The following is a 23,634-nucleotide window of genomic DNA, read 5'->3' on the forward strand; positions in this document are numbered from 1 at the left end:
GCCCGGTGTGATTTCTTTCAAACTTGATACAAGGATTGCTCCCTATGTCATACATATGTACATTGATTTGTTTTGTGATTCAATCCAATATGACCATAATTCCTGTCAATGGTTCGAAATTCATTAACCAAGTGGGTACTATGTCATTGACAATGACTTGTTATATTTGAAAGCTGTACAATGGATTCATGAAGGTGGTTAGACCAAAAACACAGTTTGTCCCAAATGGGCATCGTAGAAATAGTATCTCACTGGAATTGTCTCAAAACTGTCAAACAAAGAAACAGAAAACTTTGTCATGCTTTTTACTCCACCTGCTACAGGGAAGGGGACAGATGGAAAAATAAAACACGTAAAACTCAGCTTTTGGCTGTATAGCTACAACAATACTTGTCTGATTGAAGCATTTACGTCTTTGATATCACTGTACTTTTTATGTCCTGTGCTGTTAATTCAATGTTTAAGAAAAGTCATTAAAATAACTTCCATATGGTTTGCAAAGTACCACTGGTATTATTTATATGACATTTGTTTTACAATTGTTGATGCGTTGAGAGATGATATTGAAATGTTCTGCATTTTGTATTAAAGTTTATTTCTCAGTGCATGATTATTGATCTCAGTGAGCAATTACAATTCACCTAGCAAGTTTTCACAAAACAGATAACCAAAAGTAAAAAAAAGATGAAAATGAGTTGTATTGTAAGTCATTAAAGTTTAAAACGTATGATCTTTTTTCTCTTTTCAGATCCCTTACCCATTGAATCTCTGGAGATAAGTGTAACGGATTCCACAAGTCTGTTGGCAACCTGGGATCACCCTGAAGGGGTGGTTCGAATGTACGAGGTCTATTCAACTCTTGAGGGCGGTGTAACTGCCTTGGCTGGCACAGTGCCAGGCTCTGACAACACGTTTGCCCTCACTGGTCTAAACCCAGGATCGACATACACCGTTGATGTTTACAGTACCGTGGGTACCGGAGGTGGAAAGATTAGCAGTGATGGAGTGACAGCAAATGGAACAACCGGTAAGATCATCTTTTGCAAGGAAAATCTGAGATTGCAAGGCAAATGTTTTCTGTATCAGATATTTGTAAATTCACTTGTTCACCACATTTCACCATAACAGCAATTTTAGTATGTTCAAGATGGGCCCCTCTGTTTGGAGGCCTTGATTAAAAAGGATAAGTTTCCTCTCATTAAAAGATACATTCTCAAAACTGATAAATCAAAAATTTAATCAAAAATAATTTTGTACAAAGTTTCCACCGCGTAACAGCCAAACAGTGCATTTGGACAGTCTGTATCAGATATTAATGATGGTTTCACAGAGTGTGTGATATCGATGTTGAGATCCCCCAACCCCCAACCCCCCACCCCCCAATTTGATAGTGTATATATTCATGTACCATGATGTAACACATTGGAATTCAGAACTGTCTTTTTGTCCATTGAGATTGTAGTAAGTATGTCATGAGGGTTTATGGAACTCAGAACTGTCTTTTTGTCCATTGAGATTGTAGTAAGTATGTCATGAGGGTTTATGTCTAGCATAAACAATTGCTATTGAAAGGATATTATATTCCTATATGCTGCAGTTGTATGTTATGCTGCTCGCCTACAACATGGAAAAAAAGATAAGTTGATACGTTACATTACTTTGACCAAATTGATGGCTATGGTACTGCTCAGAGTTGCATTGTTTCAGTCAATCCCCTGTGCTGGTTGCATTTTACATCAAGTTACTACAATACAAATCTAACAAAAAATCTCATTTCACAGCCGAAGTGGAATCCAACGTAGTTGTCATCAAATCAGTGACCAAGAACTCCATTGATATCATCTGGAATACGGACCTGGAACCCGATCCGGAGACTCAGTCGTTCTTCCTCGTGGAGCTATCTCCTCCAGATGGTGATTCCTATCCCCAGGCAGTTGGTGAACCGGCACGCAGCTATGTGGAGTATACTTTCCCGACACTGACGTCTGGAAGACTTTACACAATCACCGTGTCACTTGGCGATAATTCCAATAGTATCACTGCTGATGTGTACACAAGTAAGTAAGACAGACTAGATTTCAGTTTGGTGCACCTGGTGACAGAATCTAAAGCTTCATTTATCTCATATGTAAGGGTTCAAATTTTGTGGCAATATTTCAAAATTCAGTGCATTTGAAGAACACAATCAAGGTGCAGTCCAACTTTTGGTAAAAATTTGTTTGTCTTAAATTAAAAATAAAAACACTCCCCAAGATGATGTGGAATAGTAATATGGCTCAGATAGATTTTCATATTCTTCAGTCTTTCTGAACTACACATTTTCTGCCATGGTGACAAGGGGTAGCAATTTTGGACACTCAGTTTTAACCACCTGACTACCATTTGGGTATCAATCAAGTGTGATATAGATGACAGCATCAAAAGTTCAAGAATAATTTTGACATCTTTCATGTATTTACACTCCCCCCCCCTAATTTATCCACAATTCATTTGTGTTTCCAAACTTTTTTGATAATTTTGTCAAATTGCAGTTTCTTTTTTTAGGACCCTCTCCTTCATTTTCAACTTCTGTACACAGTGCCATCTGAACCTGTACACCCCTCATTCCCTATGCACAGGTCCTCACTCACCATTGATTACAATGGGGTTTGGTCCAAACCATTATTATTATAGTGAATGGGTTAAGGTAGCCTGGCTAATTTCAATTTCAATCCTGATATTCACAGCACCATCTGCGGCAACATCACTGTCGTCGACATCACAGACGACAACCACAATTACTCTCAGCTGGACTGCAGCTACAGGAGACAGCGATGGTTATATAATCTCCTATGTGGACACCGACAGTACAGAAATTGAAGCCGGAACCGTCGCCAGCGACACCACAACCTTTGAAGTCACAGGTCTGGAACCAAGGACTACATACACCTTTAACGTTGTCACGTTTGTGGGAAGTGATTCACGAGTTTTGAGTGACATGGTGTCAACCATATCTACTACAGGTTTGTCATTTGAAATTGACCATCTTACAAAATATTTTCACTTCTCTGCACATCATTTTTTGAAAGCGAAAATAAAAAAATTGATTTCTTCATACACTTTCAAAGATTTCAAAAGAAAGCAGATATTCTTTCAAGTCTTCACTTTACCGCCTGTCTGAGAAAGTTGTTTATAATTGACATGACAAACATAAAATTGATTTAGTTTCTGAGAAGAGTGACCAGTATGGAATATTGTCTATTAACATCAGACAGAGAACATGAATTTACATTTAATGGCAATATCCTTCACAATGGAGCAGCCACAATGACTTACAAATGAGTTCTAGCTTGACTATGAATGGAGCTGGCAGATAAATCTGTCAGCACATCTTTCACCCTGTGACCCCCATTTGAGTGTACATTGGTCAAGCCATGGTATTGGAAACAATAGGAACGAACCAAAATCACAAATGAAAGGGATCAGCTCTTCTTCTCATCATTATCACAAGACTGAAAACTGTTCAATAGGATTGTTCTAATGATATTGAGTACCATACTCTATGAATATTCATAAATATCTCATTAATATTCATGATATGCAAAATTTGTATCCTGAATGTACATTTGGATAATCGTGTGAGTACAGTTAATTTCAGAAGTAACAGATCTGCAAGATAAAAAAATTGACATTTAAACTGCATTAAAACAAAATTGAAATATTAGGTAGAAGAGATTACACAAAAGATGTGCCTGACATAGTCTTTTAGGTCATACTAAACATTTTGTAGTTGGTTCACACTTTTGCAGTGTTGTGTGAGAGTCAGGTAAACTTTCATGTGCTTAGATACTGTGTGTCAATACAGCTGGGGTAAGTTCCTGAGAAATGTGGGGTTGGGTGACATTTTTCCACTGAATTGGTAGTGAAATGATTTCCAATGCAATCCACTAGATGTCCAACAGAAAGCCTGTTTTGATCTCACAATGAGATTGATATCCAATGAGAGATGTGACTGGGTTCTGGTGTAGGATTATTTTAAAATGCCAACCGACCAGCAACCCAATCTTACCTCTATTTTGCTGCTCGTCCCAACAGTTTCAGTTCCCGCCGACACTGTCGTCATCCAAGCCTTCGACACAGATTCCATTGAAGTCTTGTGGGCGGAAGTATCCGATCCCTCCGCTACTGGCTACCTTGTTTCAATCGACCCAGCTGACGGTGAAAATCCATCGGAAACAAGACCAGACTACATTGCCAAGGACACATCCAGAACAAGCGTGAAGTTCACCTTTGAAAATTTGGTTCCAGGCAGATTGTACACCATCAAGGTTCAGATCTCAGGACCTAACACTTACATCACAGAATCTCAGAGAACGTGTAAGTTTCCTGTCCTATATAACCTGCTCACCCCTAAGTCAATATAAAGATGTCCACAATCACCATTTAGTAAGTATGGGTTTCTGTCAAACCATGCTGGTGAAAGGAGTTACAGATTACCATGGTTCTTCCATATTTGCCTGGTATTACGGTTGTTTCTGATGGTCAATTCAGACAGCCATACTCAGAAACGGAAACAAGTTTCACACTCATTCTTGCATAAATAAATATTTTCTTTGTTCTTTGAGAAATCTGAGGTGATTTTTTTTTTCTTTCTGTCAATTTCTCTTCAACAGTACCAGAACAGATCGGCAACTTCTATGCTGGACAAACCACCTCAACCACCATTCAGCTGTACTGGGATACAGTCAGCCAGGGAGAAATTACCGCCTATCGAGTGCAGTACGTACCGAGCGACGGCAGAACGGAGTCGCCCAAGGTCTTACCTGTTGTTGGTACCCTAGGAGCTATCACCTTGGAGGGTCTGAGCCCTGCTACTCGTTACACCATCACGGTCGTGTCACTCGCAGGAAGTGGCGCTGATGCTACTGAAAGCATAGCTAGGGAGTACACCCAGCAAACCTGTGAGTTAAAACTCCCTAGGAGGGTGTAAATTTAATTTTCTCTCATCAATTGTTTATGTAAGTGCATGGTACAATGTCGAAATCTTCAAACAGTTGGAACTTGAGGAACTTCTCAACATTTCATTCGCATCAGCCTCATATACCATACAGATTGAGCTAGTATTTGTAAAGTATTTTGGACATTGAATACCCCTGTTTCAAAATATATTAAAGGTATACTGTCACTTGTTCCCTGTTTCAAAATATATTAAAGGTATACTGTCACTTGTTCCAATTTTGCCACAGTTACCATGGAAAGAGAAAATCTAACCAATCACAGATTTAAGTGGGTAGCCACTTTTTAAAAACCAGCGCCCTCATATGGGCATTTTGAATACCAAGGAACGCCCCTTTGACCATATATGGGCATATTTAGATTACAGTTGATTGTATACCTTTAACTTTAAGATTCTATTTTCAGTTATGCAACTCATGTGTAAGCATACTTGTACATTTGATAATCATATCAAAGAGAGATTACAACATTTTTGCAGAAATTGTTTTCATTGAAATTTTTGCATTGCCATTACTCTCAATCTTTTGTATGTGAAAGCCAAACTGTAACTGGACAATGAATCATCGGCATTTTGATTAAATCGTTTTGTTTTTTAAAAAATTTTATTTCTCGCAGTGCCTGCCGAGCCAGCTGAAGTCATCATTAAGGATGTTGACTCAACCAGTATTACGGTGACATGGGGTGCTGTCGCTGGCAACGTGGTCGGGTATCTGGTCCGCATCGACCCTGCTCCAACAGACACAGGCGTGTCATCACAGCAACAGTTCAAGGCCAACAACGAGGAACGATTGGTTGATTTCACAACATTGGTCCCCGGTGAACTGTACACAATAACTGTCTCAGTACAGGGTGATGACCTTTCAGAGTCCGCTGTGCAGAGAACCAGTAAGTATATGTCAACATATTCTGCAGGCAGAATGTAGTTTGCCCCTTGAACTTTCATTTGCAAATCAAGAATGAAAAACCAAGTGACACTGGGCAAACTTTATTATGAGAGAAGCAAACTACACACTTGAAATACAAAATGGCCGCCATCCGTATGTTAACTCTATGGGAAAAACAAATGTTCAATTTTAAAATTTAAAATAATTAATTCAAAATTTTATTTACTCCATGAGCTTTTCAAAATGAGTCCCAACAAGTTTTTGGCTGAAAATGTATTGTAAAGGGTTGATAGACTGAAAATACCTCCCTAAGGTGATTCTACCTTAAAAGAATTATTACCTCAACAAGACTGGAATATGACCAAAAGTCAACAGTTTCAATTGGGATCACACATGTATTTTTGGAATTTTTTTACATAACAACTATTTGGTGATCGCACTCTACATTTAGACACTGAAATTGATGTCCCTTACAACTAGGCTATGATGCTGGATGTTGAAGTTTTACAACTTGGCATCTGTTAATTACTTTAAAGAGACAGAAGATACCCCCTGGGAAAGTGTTAAATTGTAACATGGCTAGCATGACCCCAATATTCTATAATCTTTCTAAATTCTACATTTGTGTGAAATTGAAGTGTCCAATGTGCAATGCTTTCAGAATTATCATTGACTTGTCAATTAATATAAACATAACTCTGACGCATATTATTGATCTGATAATTTTCAGTTCCATCCGATCCGGGAACTGTGTCTGTTGACAGTACGACGGCTGTGTCAGTTAACATTACTTGGGAAGCAGCAAGTGATGTATTTGACAATTACGAGGTTGTCTACGTGAGAGCATCGGACAAACAGACGATCACTGTTGGCACAGTGCCAAGTGACCAACACTTCCTCCTTGTGGACGGATTGAGCCCGAATTCCTCATACACCATGCAGGTGTTCACTGTCAGTGGATTGGACCAAACTGTTGAAAAGAGTGGCCCCTCTATTGTCATTGCAACTACAGGTAAGAGCGCCCTCTATTATTATTGCTACTCAGTAGACAAAGCGCCCCATATTGTCATCACCACTACTGGTATATACAGATAAGAGCGCCCTCTTGTCGTTGCTACTGTAGACAAGAGCGCCCTCTATTATCAATGCAACTACAGGGAAGAGTGCACTCTGTTGTCATTTGCTCAAACAGAGAACTATTCAAATCAGGTCAGACTCCTATCTGCTTTTCTGTAAAGACGAACTCTGCCAACTTGTGTGGTTTATGGTGTTGTATTTCACAAGCGTTGAATTAATCTTTGCTGTACCAAATTTTGTACCATCCTTTGACTTTTTTTTTCAATGTTGCAAAATTAGACCTCGATCATTACAAAGAAAATATGATGAACTACAAAGTTGCAAATTTCAACTTGACTTTGATATTTTGTTTAATGATACCTTCACTTGAATTCGTAGATGCTATCCCTGAGGATCAACTCCTGATCCAGTCACATGACACGACATCCATCGATGTGCTGTGGTCCCAGAGATCTGAGATCGGAGTCAACGGATACCTGATCAGTATCGATCCAGCCGATGGTGGAAACCCCTCAAGGATAAACCAACTCTTCCTTCCAAAAGAAAATTACCGATACACGTTTGATAACCTAGTGCCAGGAAGAGAGTACACCATAAGGGTTGAGGTGATGGGAGCTGGTGAGCAGGTAGAGGCATCTCAAAGGACTGGTAAGTCTAAACTATTCACCCCTCAATTCCCAATAAGAAGGTCCACAATTGCCATTGATTACTATTATAGGTTTGGGCCGAACCATGGTGGTGATAGGGTTATTTCACAAATATGCAGGCGTTGAGTTTATCCAAGTTGGAAGCTACTCCCTGTACGGTGAAAGGAAGACAACAGTTGGCTATCCAAATGCAAAAAATAAAAAAATGCTGAATGGAGATATTATGCAGCAGGGCAATTTTTTTGTAAAATTATGTTTTCCATGCATGTCACATCACTCCAATCTGATGGATTTCAGATACAGTACCCTTGAATGTGGTTTATAATACCAAGTTGTGTTATTTTTTACCTGGGTTATCATTTGTTGTCAGTTTTCTAGATATTTAGATGTCTTTTCCTGATGTGAGACAAAACCATCCAATTCAATACTAGCAACTGCATTGTAATATTTCCTGTGTTATGCAAAAGACATAACAGACAAATTCAGACGACTTTATTGTGCTGAATTTTCTCAAATTTTTTTCTGTATTTCAGAACCTCTTCCACCTACTGCCATTGTTAAAACAGCTGAGACCCCGACCACCATCACATTTGCCTGGACACCAGCCAGTGGTGATGTTGACAGCTATGAATTGTCCTACAGCCCTGAAGGAGGCAGTGAGACTTTCTTGGCCGTGGTTGGCGGAGACGATACGCGGGAATACACATTGACACAGCTTGATCCCACCACTTCATACACGGTCTATATTAAGAGTATCAGTGGAGCTCTGGAAAGCTCAACAACTTCCCAGAGCCTGACAACTGGTAAGTAACAAAAAGGAAAATATCTGTGACTTTTGATAGTATTTTTGTTTTGAAAACACACACATTTTCTTATTCTTTCTGTGAATTGTGTTGAATTGCAAAGTTCTAACCTGACCTCTCAACCAGTGTTTACAAATGCAAAACTGTTGTTGAAATGAAGTCTGACTAAAATTCTGTTCTCAACAACAGCGTCGATCATTACACTCGTGTTTGGCAATGTCTGTGTTGAAAAGGCGGGTCATACTCTACTTGTGTCCTGATCATGTGACATCTTCCCTCAATGGACAGTGTCCATGTTACAGGGATAGCCACTTCTGCATCCTGCCCAAATGGTAGCTAGTTCATGTGACATGAACCAACTACAACACAGTAACACTGGACAGGACTTGGCGTATGGTATTACTGTATTCAAATGATTGATGATGCATAATTTTTCTGACATGTGAATTTGTTGAATCATTTTTTCCAGCAACCATCCCAGCTGGTGATATCGTTGTAAGCCTGTACACCACAGATACCATTGATATTCTCTGGGGTGCCATAGAGGGCGCCACTGCCTACCTCCTGTATCTGGATGGCGTGTTTGTCAAAGTTGTCAGCTCCACTGAGAGACTGGAACAATCATTCACATCCTTGACCCCGGGTCAAGAATACGAAATCAAGATTCAGATCTCAGGAGTGACGGTAGAAGACAGTGTTTTGAATCAGAGAACAAGTAAGTATCATAAAAGTCTGTCAAATTCTTCATGGTGTTATAAAAGTACCAGTATTTTCAGGTTGGACTCCATTAATTGTCAAGAAGAATTCTTTTCAGATGAAATAAACTTTTGCAGCACAGTGCTTGTTAAAAAATTATAGTACACAAAAAGATAATATTGAACATCAAAACCAGTGTATCCATTTGTGTTTACATCAGAGGTATATGAAATCATTTAGCAAAAATAAATATTTGGCCTACATTATGAAGAGACCTTCTGAAATGAGTCTTCAGAAATTGTGAAAATGGTGCTTTGGTTCCGCCAATGTTCTGAATGAAATTGTGGATATGATATGCCAAAAGGATACAAACTCAAAGTGCAGTGAGAAAACAGATTTCATTGACAGCAGTATGTGTCAGGCACGTATTTCTAAATTAGGGCTATTCTGATACTGATACACTGTACACAATAAGCAGTTTTAACATTTGCTAATGTCAATAACCTTTTCACTCCTTTTATTTCAGAACCGAATGCAGTTTCACAACTCAACTTCCAAGACGTAGGAGCATCCGGCCATTCCTTGATAAGTTTCACATGGACTAACCCAGGCGACGTGTACGACGCTTTCCGACTCATCTACGAGCCTGCCGATGGACTTGTTGCATCTCCTGTGGAAATTCCCGTGGAGAGTGTGGAGTCAAGTTATGAGTTTGAGCTGACTGGATTAACACCCAACACAACTTACACAATCACCATAGTTACGCTCTCAGGTACAGGAGACAGTCGCACAGAAAGCTCTCCATATATCCAAGAGAGCACAACAGGTAAGTCACAGATAATAGCTCCAGTATCAACCTTTTTACACTCCCTTCCCCTCCACCACTGGCAAAAGATATCATAAAGATCCTTTTGTACCCATGACAAAGTTTTACTTTGGTGAAAAAGCTTTTTGAAAATTAAGTAGAGTTTAGGTATACACAGATGATACTTATATTGCCCTAAGTATACAATATGTATGGCTGACTCTGTACTTTTTGTAGAGTTCATGGTGTGTTTTTTTTATTTGGTGAAAAGAACACTGTGAAAGTTAAGTATTATTTTGGTAACATGAATAAATTATATGTTGCTTTAAGTATACTAGTACATTATGTAGGGCTCACTCAGTACTTAAAGGTTCAATGGTTCGTTGTGTTTTTATTTGGCAACCCTGTAGAAGTTAAGTAGTGTTTAAGTATATTCAAATGATACTTATGTTGCCCTATGTATACAATATGTACAGCTTATTTTCTACTTCTTGTAGATTTCATGGTACTTTGTGCTTTTAAGGAGGCTAAAAAATTTAACCATGAAGGTTATTCTACTCCGTATTTTTCGTGAAATTCCAAGATTATAAAGTATCATTGGTGTTTGAAACCCAACAGATGCAGCGGCACCGGCCGAAATCATCTTCAAGCAGACAACAACGGACAGCATTACCATCATCTGGGGAGGAGCAGACGTAGACTTCCAACTCTACCTAATATCCTACAACCCTCCGGATGGCAATCAGGATGAATACACCTTACTCACCGACCAGCCAGATCTGGACTTGGAGCTGACCTATGACGGTTTGACCCCAGGTCGTCAGTACACATTCACTGTCTCCATCAGGAAGGATAATCAAGATTTGGCAACAGACACTGAGCAACAGAGAACAAGTAAGTCTCACCCCCGTTTCCCAGCAAATATTTCCACACTTCTCATTGAAAACAATAGGTTTGGATAAAACCATGGTCATGATGGTGAAATTTGGTGTAATCAACTCCACATACCCACCCTTCACTTCTAATATCCACCGTACCCACCTACTATCAAAGTATGGTTTTACCCCATTGTTTTCAGTGATGCGATTGGACTGACATATTGAAATATAGGTGTGACTTACATAATTTTTATTCTTTTGTCACAAACTGATGAAACAAGTTTATTTTCCTTTCGTTTAGTCAGTAGATGTTGTAATGAAGTTATTTTTTTTCCATTTTTTTCTTCTTCAGTACCTATTGCTCCAGCAACTGTAGTTGTTTTAAGTAGGCAATCAACAAGCCTGGAGGTCACTTGGAGCACAGTTACTCAGGGTCATGTTGATCAGTATGAAGTGTCGTACGTCCCGACCGATGAAAGTGCCGAAGAAGCTGTCGCAGGATACGTCGACGCCGCAGATCCCCGACTGTTCACCGTCAGCGGTCTACAGTCCATAACAGAATACAGCGTTCTTGTCCGATCCGTCAGTGGAACGGGGTCCTTGCAAACCAAAAGTGAAGCTGTGTCAGTTGTTGGCACCACAAGTATGTAGTGTATATAATTATGTAAATGTTTGCAGAGCCAGGACCTGTAACTTTTGGTGATTTCTTTTTTTGTTAAAAGTTCTTGTTCCACTCTCAAAAACCATGTTGAAACACCTATTTAGCTTGTCAACACAGCTTCTATACATGTGAAATGTAGAGTTATTGTTTACATTTGAATTCTAGTCCAGACCAGAATTCACTTGTCAACAAAACTGATGCAGTTCACACACGTACACACTGAGTTGACAAACTGAACACTGTGTGTATCCCAGCATGCTTTGGGGAGTAGAACAAGAAATTAGTTGACATACAAAACAAATAGTGAGAAAATCATCTGAAGTTACAGCTACTGGGCCTGTAAATTAATGCAGAAGGCTGCTGATGATTTTGACCATGTTCATATATTTTTAATGGAGTATTATCTCCAGAGATTACTGCATTAAAGTTTGCTAGTACAATGATCTTTTCGCAAATTAATTTTGCATTTCACTCCATACCCATGTCAGTAAATACCAGCGGGGCCCATTTTCTTGGTCCTGTTGTCAGTCACTACATGTAGATACACAAATTCAAGAGTCAATATAAATTTCAAAGCCGTTGTAAGTTGCAATTGTGTATAAGGCTGAATTCTCTTTCATTAATTGATCATATTTCACTACCCCTCACAGAGGAAATCATATTAACGACCTTGGTTAGCGGCACAACACTGGTCATCCTTGGCTGGACGGAACCTGCTATCGCTGGGGAATTCACCCAGTATCAGATCGACTACGCCCCTGATGATGGCACTCCATCTTCTGGCGAGACATACAACAGGGGTGCCACTCCTAGCACCAGGCTTCAGGGGACCTTCAGCAGCCTTGTACCAGGGAAAGAATACACATTTACTTTGTTTACTCTCAATGGAGCTGTGAAGACCCAGCTTGATAGTATAACACTTCAGACAGGTATCGCTTGTTTTCTTTTTTTATGACAGAACCTTTACACTGTGACTTCAGTGTTTGCCATAGCTTGGGAAATCAATGGGGTGACCATTTACATAACAATGCAAAATTTGCATATTCCCGTATTTTTTTAAGTGAATGGTTTGCATACAAAAATTGAAAATACATTATTTTAAAATCATCAACATTAAATTGAATCCTGGGGGAAAAATCAGATATTTGATTTCACAAATATAATGTTAGAATTTCATATCATTAACCTTCTGAGGCTTTTTTTACCAGCAAAGAATTTGTCAATTTTTGGAGTTCAAACATCTGTCCTTCAGATACATCATACTTTTTAAGCAACTACACTTCCTAGGCTTGACTGTTATTTTCAATTCCCTACAGAACCACTGTCTCCTGAAAATCTTGCCGCGACAGTACAGGGTCCGAACAGCATCGAGGTTACCTGGGAACATCCAGCTAACGGTCTGTACGACAGTTTCAAACTGACCTATGCTAATCCGTCAGGGAATGCTGACGGAACTCTCACATCCCCCATCGTCTTTGACGATGATGATGACCTGACTGTCGTGCTTGTCGGACTTGAACCCAACACCGTCTATGATGTTTCCGTGGTAACAATGGTTGGATCAACCGAAAGCCAGGCAGCTGAAATATCTGCTACAACAGGTAATTACATTCATTCTTTAATTTTCCTCTATTGTACGTACATACATACATGCAACCATACACATACGTACATTTGCACTAAACGCACATACATACATACATACATGAACATTACATACATACATACACATAATATACATACATATATTCATACATACATATGCACACATACGTGCATATGATACGTCAATACATACATGCATACGCACATACATACATACATACATACATACATGCATACATGCACATACACACACAGACAAATCATGCAATTGAAAATATCTGTGACATGCCACTTTGTAAGACTTAATTCAGGTATGTAACTGTATTAAATTAAATTTCTTCCATTTGACAGCTGTCGGAGAACCAGGTGGTATCAATATCAAGGAAGTCACATCGGAGAGCATACGGATCACTTGGAATGAGCCCTCTCCCGGCACGACATACAGTGGTTTCACCGTTAAGTGTGAAATGGATTCCACAATCATTGCACAACTGTCCTTTGATGACAGAGATCCAAGAAATGCTACCTTCGATGGACTGACACCAGGAGAGATGTATAAAATTACTGTCATCACGCATATTCCAGCGTCTGCAGATCTGACCAAAGTTGCCTATCAGATTACAAGTAAGGATTTGCCGACCCCCTTGTATGATGGTTGCCAGCTTAACCCTTTCACCCCCAGTTCCCTGTATACAGGTCCAACTTTACCATAGAAAACAATGGATTTGGGACAAACCATGGTGGTGAAAGGGTTAAATGGATGACAGTACTTTCATGATGTTTTGCTCGTAAAAAGGCTATAAGCTGTAACTTTCAATAATTTTTTCAATTTTTTATATCTGATTTCAACGAGACTTTTTATTCTACTCCCAAAAGTATGTTGAGATACTGAGTATTTAGCTTGTCAGCTTAGTCTGTGTATGTTTAAAGTGCATTATTATTGTTGACAAGTGAATTCTGGTCCGGACTAGAATTTAAATGGTCAACAGCAATTGTGCATTTCACATAGACTCTGTGTTGTATAGCTAATTCGATGTTAAGAGTGTTTTAAGCAGACAGGAGGCAAAGTATAACAAATTTAGATCGATGTAAGGGAGAATTTCTCGGTGAAGTGAGAGAATTGTTCATGGATAGATATGCACCTAAAACTAGTGAATAATTGGTAAGTTTGCCAGTAACAGGCCAGTGATATGTCATACTTGTGTTGGTATATACCGTAATTTCATGTCAACCCCATCTTGAAGTTGTCATGTATTGTAAAGATCTTTTACATACTTTTTCAGGCAGTTTATCCGCCTTGCAAGACCAAAGACAACTATCTTTGCTGTCCAATGATTTCACAGGCTAACTGTAGGAACTACCTCGTTCATTTCAGATCCACTTGCAATCAGCGCAGTCAACATTGACAGTGTCACGCCGGATTCCCTTGAACTGTCTTGGAATGCTGAAGGCAACTACACGTCGTTCGAGGTGACCTACGACCCAGCAGACGGGAGCACAGCATCTCCATCAAGTGTTACGGAGCCCCACATCCTTCTGGAAGGCCTGTCTTCGCAGACAGAATACGCCGTTACCGTTGTGGTTGTTAGCGACAGTGCGGAAGCCGATGAAATGAGAAGCGATCCATTTACAGAGACCATCCAGACCGGTGAGTGCTGATGCTGCAAGTAGCATTCATCTTGTTAGCTTTGAACACGTACTAAGTTGTTTAGTGCACAAATGTTGAAATGGACTATAGATAAAAAGTCCATGTCGACCTTTCTTGCCATCTTTCCCAATGTGTTTGTCTGTATAATAAACGCAGCCCTATACGGAACAGTTCTTGAGCACAAAGCATCCACAGCTAGCTCTTACTCTAAAACGTTAATGTTTTCATTCAACTATCCATGGGTGTTCAGTTTTCTAAATATAATCAATTAGCTAAAGTCTGGTACATCACTATTGTGGAAATAGTGTATCATGTGAGGAGCCAAACGCTATGGAAACCACTTTTTTAGCATTCTATATTTTCATCGATGGTTTCCTCTTTTTTTTTAAAGCCAAGCCACCAGCCGGTGTTATCAATGTTGGCACAGTAACTGCTACCAGTATTGACATCACATGGGGACCAAGCGATGATCCGGCCGCGCTGCTGTACAGCCTGATTGCAACCACCGCCGACAGCCCCATCCCCATCACGGCCAACATACCCATTGGAGATGAAGCAGCCTACGTGTTCAATAACTTGATCCCTGGGAAACTCTACACCATCAGGGTCACCATTGAGGGCACTGGCATCTCAAAGGAAGTCCAACAGAGAACATGTAAGTGATAATCCAATGCTATCCTTTGCCAAAACATAAACCGACTTCATAAGGTGTTTGTCAAGAATTTGACCCACTGAGTAACCATTTTGTAGTAAGCAAATCACTCTCTGAGTCATCCAGTATTCTCCATTGATGATGGCTGGCCATTATTTGGTATGTACTCTGAATTACACTCACAAGAAATTTACAGAAATAAACCCACTGCCACAAGTGGCATTGAACAAAGTTGTTAACTTTGCTAAGTAAAGTTGTATATATTTCAATCACTACAAAAACATTCAGACATATGAGTGAATTTGCTACACTTGAAGAAAGGTGGGTGCGATCTTCCATACAGAAATATTTAGTTTCTAGGTGGCCCCCCAATAGCTTTTTTTATATAACTGAACCCCTAAGATTCTGTAAATTTGTACAATTGTCCATTATAGGTTTTGTCTTCTTTAGTATTTCCCACTATTTTTAAACCTTTGAATGCTGTAAATTTTTGTGCAAAATTTTACCAGTTTTTATAAATTTCTTTAATTCTTTTCAACAATTTTGGACTAAATGGACATAAGTTTTCATTGGCTACAATCTTTGATCAAAATTTTCCGAAAAAAAATTGAAAAAATTTTGTGGGTTACATTTTATTCAGGAGACAAAAGTTATTAGTTTTTTCTCATTTTGTTTCTAAGAAGTTTTTGTGCTTACCTGATCAAATCCAAACATAAGAAATCTGTGAATCAATATTCAACTGCAAATATATGACTTTCTAGGTAACTGATAGTTGTCAAGTGTAAGGCCTCTTAGGTAGCTGATGATTGATATGGACAAGACTCTCTAAGTACATGATTTTTCTTAAGTGCGGTACCAGCTAAGTAATGGTTGATATCTACTGAACCTCCTAGTTAAGCAGTGGTTGATATATTTAGGACTCCCTAGGTAACTAGTCTTTTTTCAATTGCAGTGCCAACAAGCCCTGGTCAGATAACAGTGACAGAAATCACACAGACCACACTGGCTTTCAGATGGGCAACAGCTGTAGGAGACTTTGACCGCTACGAGATCTATTTCTCAAGCGGAGCTTCTGAACAGCTGGCCGGTGAAGTTGACAAAGGTGGCAACCCGGAAATGACGCTGGAGAATTTAACACCGGGAACTGAGTACACGGTTAATGTTTACACAGTTAAGGGGTCTGGTCAGCACATGCAGATGAGTGTGCCATCTACTTTGACGGAAAGCACGGGTAAGGACCGTTTATTATGATAAGCTGGGAATTGAACTGTTATTTAGCTACATATAGGCATTGAAGGTTGCAGCTTCTATCAAAATTTGACAACAATATCCATCCATTTGGTAAAAATCTGTTCAATGTGGTGTTGAGAAAAACTTTAAGGTTCTGACAACTTTGTGTACATATACTACTGTACTTTTGGCATGAAGGTCGCACTCTTTGCTCGTATTCTGAGATGAGGATTTTTGAAATTATTGTAATTCAGTGCACTGTGGCATCACAAAATTTCTGATATGCAAATGAGCTCACCAGAAAAACTAATAGTCATGTTCTTCTCTTAAATTTCAGCTGAGGAAATTCTTGTCTTCACTTTATCCGGCAATATTCTGGTCGTTGACTGGGATATTCAGACTGGCGACTTTGACAACTATGAATTGACCTATGACCCTGCCAATGGCAACCAGGAATCTCCCATTGTCATCAGCAGAGGGCAGGCTACACAAGTAACCATCCAAGATCTTGTGCCAGGAACCATGTACGACTTTTCTCTGAGTCTCGTGAACAGCAGCGATTCCAGAAATGTGTTGATAACTACACCCTTCAATCTGCGTGAGTATCTGCAAGATATAGCCCTTATTACAGTCATGCTCTTTTTTTGTATTCAAATTAATCATGGAAAATTGACCAATCAGAGTTGGCCTTACATAGGTTCATCCATTTATCTCATGAGTTGCTAAAGCATATGCTTACAATTCAATGGCTCAGTGAAAGAGGAATATATATTATTATTTTGTCAAAATGTTGTTGATATTTTTAAAAATAATCCTTCTGTGAAAGGATAGAACAACAAAATTTTAACAGAGGCCCATAGGTGCCATATTGATGAAATATTTTCAAGGTGCATCTAAAGATTACAGGGTTTATAAGACTATAGTCTACTTTCTCCTAAAACAGAGAAAATCTGATGCGTCCATTTTACATCAGGCCATCAAAATGTCCCTTAGAAAAATCATTGTATGACATTGGGTATGATTTATGTCGATCAAAAAAAGTCAGCTGTTTTGGTAACAAGAGAAAGAATCTGAAATAAGGCTTATTAAAATCTGCAATTAATCAACCGTACAACAGCACATATAAGGAAACATTGGTTGAGTGTTTTTAATGAGATAGCAAAACATAAAGTTATCATAACTTTGCCTGTCTATTTTGAATCCCTGTCTGCATATTTCACTGTCTTGTGAAAATCCAATGACAACCCTGTAGGACAGTTTTAGTCTTTTGGTAGTTCTATGGAATTTTGATGAAATATATGAATATTATTCCATATGGACTGTATTGCCGTGTGGAAATCCAATGGCAATTCTATATAGACTGTCTTTTCCAATGGTGATCCCCTTTGATTCCCTGTAGATGTTTTCGCAATGAGACGACGGAAACCAAAAAATTTGATCTGTTTTGTCATGGATGTTAATGCTGTACTTTGTATGTCTCCGTAACAGCACCATTGCCCGTTAGCGGTTTGGCTGTATCTGGACAGATGGTCACCTCAGCCATGGTGGCCTGGTCACCGCAGACTGGTGGTATCTTTGACCGGTACTCCCTTGTTCTCACCAACCTTGATGACGACACTGACACTCAAACCATGACAGTCGGTAAAGATGGCTGCCCAAGTGTTCGCCTAGTCAACCTTTCACCAAGTACAAACTACAATGTCAAGGTCATGACCGTATCTGCAAGGTCATTTAGTATGGAGACAAGCACTAATTTCTCCACAGGTAGGTTTAATTTACACTTGAGAATCTCTTAAAGTACCATTTATCAAATGCAACTGAGCTTCAAAAGGTCTCTGGAGGGCGCCCTTACTATATTAACCAATGATGGCCCTGCTCAACTGTAGCCCATACCTGACTCTTTTTTATGAGCTGTACAGCCAGTGGTAGAAATCAGGCAGGGGGACCAGTCTAATGTGTATATTGCACAAGTTTTCTGAGAAATAGGCAGCTATAGAAACTGTTATCATGACATACACATCTCCAATGTGAAGCATCAATGACATACAACTTCATATTTTCTCTGTGAATTAGGTAATCAGTCGTCGGGTTCTCTGTACATTGGTGAAATTACCCCAACCAGTTTAGAGGTAATGTGGAGCGAAGTATTATCTTCATTTGAGCAGTACTTTGTGACTACTACTGACTTGGATGGCTCGTATTTGAGCAGCAGGGCTTTCCTCAAAGAAGCTGAGAGAAGACTCGTCCTCCAAGGCTTGACACCTGGACATCGCCACAGAATCAAGCTGGACACATTAACAAGTGGTGAAACACCTAACACTGAGGACACAATTGAACAAGCAACTGGTAAGATATTAACCTGTTCATCCCCCCCCCCCTCCAAATTCACTGTACACCAGTCCACAAGCACTATTGATAACTTGGGCTTTGGGCAAAACCTGGTGATGGAAGGGTTTGTCAGTAAATGGAATTTCAGGTTTGTCCAGTAATTGTTTTAAACTCCTGAAGCAATATTGCTGGGATAATCGATACTCGCACAAAATACTGATATGGTGTATGATGAAGTAAATATACACATTATGGGGAAGTCACATAAATAAGAGGAAGCTGAGTTTGAAATTAAAGCCAAGTAGTTATAAAGCCTGTGAGATTCTCTAATCAGGCTTTTGTTTCTTGTGAGAAAAACTGAATAAGATTATATATAAGTAGATTTTTAGGACCTCTGGAAGCTTTTTAGGGCCACTGGAATGATATAAGCATTGGCTAACAGTGCGAACTTCATAAGTAGTCTACTTACTTACTTACTTACTTACTTACTTACGTACTTACTTACATACTTACTTACTTACATACTTACTTACTTACCTACTTACTTACTTACATACTTACTTACTTACGTACGTACATACTTACGTACTTACTTACTACATACTAACTTACTTACTTACATACTTACTTACTTACATACTTACTTACATACTTACTTACATACTTACTTACTTACATACTTACGTACATACTTACTTACGTACGTACTTACTTACGTACGTACTTACTTACATACTTACTTACTTACTTACATACTTACTTACATACTTACTTACATACTTACTTACTTACTTACGTACTTACATACTTACTTACATACTTACGTACTTACTTACTTACATACTTACGCACTTACGCACTTATTTACTTTACTCACCTACCTACATACTTACCTACTTGCTTGCTTACCGTTTTACTTACTCAGTTACCTGCCCACTTACTTACTTACCAAATTACTTAATAAAAGCAAGGAATCACATGGTCATTTAGTTGAAACGACATCTGATGTCACAAAACAACTTTTAATATTGACAGCTGTAGCATTTGAGATGTATGATTTGCAGAAATCTGAGAACCTACTGATTTTTGTCACTATGGTCTCGTTTTCACAGAGCCTCTGCCACCAGGAGACATAAGTTTCACCGAGTCCTCCAATACGACCGTGAACATCACATGGTTTGATGCGCCAGGGTCGTATGATGGCTACAAAGTGTGTTACGGACCCACTGGTAACGCGCCAATTGTAGAGCTTGATGGTGACTCCAATGAACTTGAACTTTCCCAGTTGAATCCCACTACAGAGTACATTGTTAGTGTGTCAAGTTTCAAGACCGGTGGATCAATGAAAGTCTACAGTGAAAAGAAAACAACATACATTAAACTGAGTAAGTCCTCATGTTTGACAACTTTTTTGTTTGAGCAAATCACAAGAGAAGACAAGAAATGCGTTAAAATTTGTTTCCTTATCAGAAGCAATGTAAGAAGGTAAAAGGCTTACAATTCACTGTTTATTTCATGCTCGTAACATCATGCAAATTCTGTCCTATTTGCATTGTAGGTGAGGGTACACCTGGTGACATCACCATTGAAGACTTCACCGATTCAACCATCACAATTTCTTGGATTGGCGCTACTTCAGCTGAAGTGACCGCATACACCGTCAGTGTTCAGACCAGCGGTCAAACAAGCCTCCATACAGTGGACAATGTTGCCATTGGCACTGAGCCACTGACCTACACATTCACTGGGCTGCAACCAACAGTTCTGTATGTGGTCAAAGTGTCCTTGCAAGGAACTCTAACAGAGAAGAGGGCTCTACAGAGAACAAGTGAGTAGTTAAGCCAACATAATTCTAATTGAATTTCATTCAAATGTTCTGATTCAAACAATCAATGATTTGAAGTTCAAATAATTTGAATTTTGGAAATTTGATATGTTGAATCTTTCACTTTCTGATTCAAACAATCAATGATTTGAAGTTCAAATACTTTGATTTTTGACATGGCAACGATGAACTTTGGCATTTTGAATACTGATTTGCAGGCAGCTTATCGTATCAAACCCTTTAAATTCATTCCTTTATTTAGAAGACTGAACCCTGTAAGAGTAGCCAAAAGATGTTATGACAGCAGAGATTGTTAAATTTTCTTCTTATTTGCATTTTAGGGCCTGGAGCACCTGGCTTGATCAATCTGCTGCAGCCAACAGCTGTAAGTATTCCCATCTCGTGGGAAGCAGCTGCGGGCGATTTTGACAACTACGTGGTCATGTATTCAGATAACAGTGTCGCCAACGCCCCAGACACCACAGCCGGTATCGTCGACTCATCCACTCAAACTCTGACCATAGAAGACTTGAAGCCAGACACCGAGTACCAAATCAACGTCTACGCAAGATATGGAACGGGAAGCCGCGCCATCCTTAGTGCGCCCTCAGGAACTGTAGCAAGAACTGGTAAGTCAGTGGTACCAGAGATCACACAAAGGGAATTAGAGACAGACTCATCTCATTACACTTGTTTTCCCATGTATTATTCTTTCTTTGTAATTAGAAACTATTCAAGTTTACCAATATCTACCGATGAAAAGGTTCAAAAGATAACAACACTTATTATATTCTGAAGGAAGCCCTGAAGTAGAACTCCAATATTCTAATTGAAGAGATTCATTCAGAAGATCTCAAAGAACAGAAAGAAAGAAAGTGAACAAATTAATGGCATCTTAGTGTACAATTTGTGAGGGAGTTACCAGAGTGATCTTGAAAGCAGTCCCAGTTGTTGAGAGTGCTCACTACATAAAACAGATATTATGTCTGTATATCAGTATGTGACATTAATAATTCCCTGATAATGAGTGCAAAACTATGGTTACCTTTTTTAATGGCGCCTTTAATTAATGTTCAAAACACAAAGTTTCATGAGGTCGTGCCATGAAAATATCTCTGTGTTTCATAAAAGACATGGCATGGGAATCCTATGGGACAAAGTCCCTTAGGAATCCAATGGAATTCCCGCCCCCTAGATGTTCACTTGACTTTGGTGGCAGTTCCCGTATGTATTCTATTTGTCCTCCTGAAACCCCATTGCAATATGGTGGGAAAGTTTTGCAGTCCATTTGGTAAACCAATTGGGATTCATATACAATGTATGTGTAGCTAAAGATATTTATAAATGTAACTATTTCCTTCCAAGTACGAAAGTATCTTTAGCTATAGGAATCGTAAGGGCTCAGTACATCAACGTGTTGGACTTGTAAAACTGGAATTTAGTCAGTTGGCGATTAGAATATCATGTTGTGCCCTTGGACAAGGTCAAAGCATTCTTCTCTTCATTTTCTCACTTGGTATAGGGTAATGGATTTCACATCCCGTTGTTTTCATTTGCCTTCTTGATGATAGATGAAATAAAGAAATGTTCTATTTCTTTCATCAGCTTTCGTTCAGCCCGGATCCATAGTAGTCGTTGATGTAACCTCCACAAGCGTGGAAGTGGTATGGGGAGAGGTTCCGGCAGCGAGTGGATATTTCCTGAATCTGGATCCCCCACATGGTGGCTCCGTGAGTTATCCGTACTTTGTGACGGGAGAGTCTACAGGATACCTATTTGATGGCCTGACTCCCGGAGTCAAGTACACCATTAATGTGAGATCTGTGGGAGGCTCCGGCACACCAACAGACCAAACTATTGAACAACACACAGGTAAGGCCACCAAATTTTTATGAAATGAAACTTTTGCAAAAGATGAGGTAAAAATAAAATTTTCGATTTTAAAAAACTACCTAAGACTGAAAATTTTTCTTACTTCAGGAGCTTTAAGGTGAGCCCCCCACAAGTGGTAGATCAGAAGAGAATTGTACAATTTTGATAGTCTGAATATCTCTCCCAGCAGCGCATTCTACCTTAAGGAGTAAATGATATTTATTATCTGTTCTTTAATTTACAACTGTCGTCTAAGAAACACAGTATCGCTAATTCTGAATATCTGTTTCTAATGTAATGTTTGTTTTCAATACGTTTGTTTTTGTTGTCTTCAGAACCTTTGGCGGTAGATGGAATTACTGTAGTGAACAGCACTGCGACCGACATCATAATAACGTGGACACCAGCAGCCGGGGAATTTGATTTTTATGAAGTTTCACGAAGCTCGCCTGATGGTCCATCAGTCATTGGTGGCATTGTGCCCAAGGACGACGAGCGCAGCGTCACCTTCCCATACCTTGATCCTGAGACAGAGTACACCATCTCAGTTGTGACAGTTGTCGGTGAGGGCGCCCTTCAAATGAAGAGTGCCCCCTACAGCATGGCAGCAAGTACAGGTACTAACTTCTAAATTCATATTCAGTAGTGGCAGTTAACAAAACTTATGTCAAAAAAGTTGTCCAACATTGAATTCTAATGTTTTTAGGTGGGCATTATATATCTCAAAGAACTGTTAGGAACGAGGTGGGCAATTTTATGGGCAATTTTTAGGGGTACATTTTACTCCTTGACCCTTTGAGTGCCATAGTTAATTTATATGGACTATATAAAATATAACCCAGACATTTTTTTCAGATCCAGACAATGTTTTTTAACTTTTTCAGAAATTTTATTCATAAATTGTAGTTAATGAAGAGTAATGTAAGTTTGGTCCAAAAGTATCAAAAAAGTACAGAAAAAGTCCCCAAAATTGGTAAAATGTTGTGTGGAAAATTTTGGTGGGAAAAAATTACAGCAATTAAAGGTTA

General features: G+C 39.1%; 1 protein-coding gene across 1 annotated transcript in view; it reads left to right on the top strand.

Annotated features, from left to right (window-relative positions):
- LOC139149715 (titin-like) overlaps positions 1 to 23,634 on the top strand; it is a 57,584-nt gene that overhangs the window by 11,268 nt on the left and 22,682 nt on the right. The window contains exons 14-40 of the mRNA XM_070721617.1: positions 749 to 1,027; positions 1,782 to 2,057; positions 2,727 to 3,002; positions 4,075 to 4,356; positions 4,653 to 4,940; positions 5,611 to 5,880; positions 6,610 to 6,891; positions 7,335 to 7,604; positions 8,137 to 8,406; positions 8,876 to 9,121; positions 9,629 to 9,928; positions 10,526 to 10,801; positions 11,138 to 11,428; positions 12,097 to 12,375; positions 12,763 to 13,047; positions 13,403 to 13,675; positions 14,427 to 14,699; positions 15,091 to 15,354; positions 16,304 to 16,582; positions 16,919 to 17,179; positions 18,070 to 18,345; positions 18,655 to 18,927; positions 20,022 to 20,294; positions 20,468 to 20,737; positions 21,076 to 21,363; positions 22,340 to 22,606; positions 22,942 to 23,223. Coding sequence (XP_070577718.1) covers positions 749 to 1,027; positions 1,782 to 2,057; positions 2,727 to 3,002; positions 4,075 to 4,356; positions 4,653 to 4,940; positions 5,611 to 5,880; positions 6,610 to 6,891; positions 7,335 to 7,604; positions 8,137 to 8,406; positions 8,876 to 9,121; positions 9,629 to 9,928; positions 10,526 to 10,801; positions 11,138 to 11,428; positions 12,097 to 12,375; positions 12,763 to 13,047; positions 13,403 to 13,675; positions 14,427 to 14,699; positions 15,091 to 15,354; positions 16,304 to 16,582; positions 16,919 to 17,179; positions 18,070 to 18,345; positions 18,655 to 18,927; positions 20,022 to 20,294; positions 20,468 to 20,737; positions 21,076 to 21,363; positions 22,340 to 22,606; positions 22,942 to 23,223 — 7,449 coding nt within the window. The remainder of the gene's footprint in view (positions 1 to 748; positions 1,028 to 1,781; positions 2,058 to 2,726; positions 3,003 to 4,074; positions 4,357 to 4,652; positions 4,941 to 5,610; positions 5,881 to 6,609; positions 6,892 to 7,334; positions 7,605 to 8,136; positions 8,407 to 8,875; positions 9,122 to 9,628; positions 9,929 to 10,525; positions 10,802 to 11,137; positions 11,429 to 12,096; positions 12,376 to 12,762; positions 13,048 to 13,402; positions 13,676 to 14,426; positions 14,700 to 15,090; positions 15,355 to 16,303; positions 16,583 to 16,918; positions 17,180 to 18,069; positions 18,346 to 18,654; positions 18,928 to 20,021; positions 20,295 to 20,467; positions 20,738 to 21,075; positions 21,364 to 22,339; positions 22,607 to 22,941; positions 23,224 to 23,634) is intronic.

This window comes from Ptychodera flava, chromosome 2 (assembly GCF_041260155.1).
Source record: "Ptychodera flava strain L36383 chromosome 2, AS_Pfla_20210202, whole genome shotgun sequence".
NCBI classification, from domain to species: domain Eukaryota; kingdom Metazoa; phylum Hemichordata; class Enteropneusta; family Ptychoderidae; genus Ptychodera; species Ptychodera flava.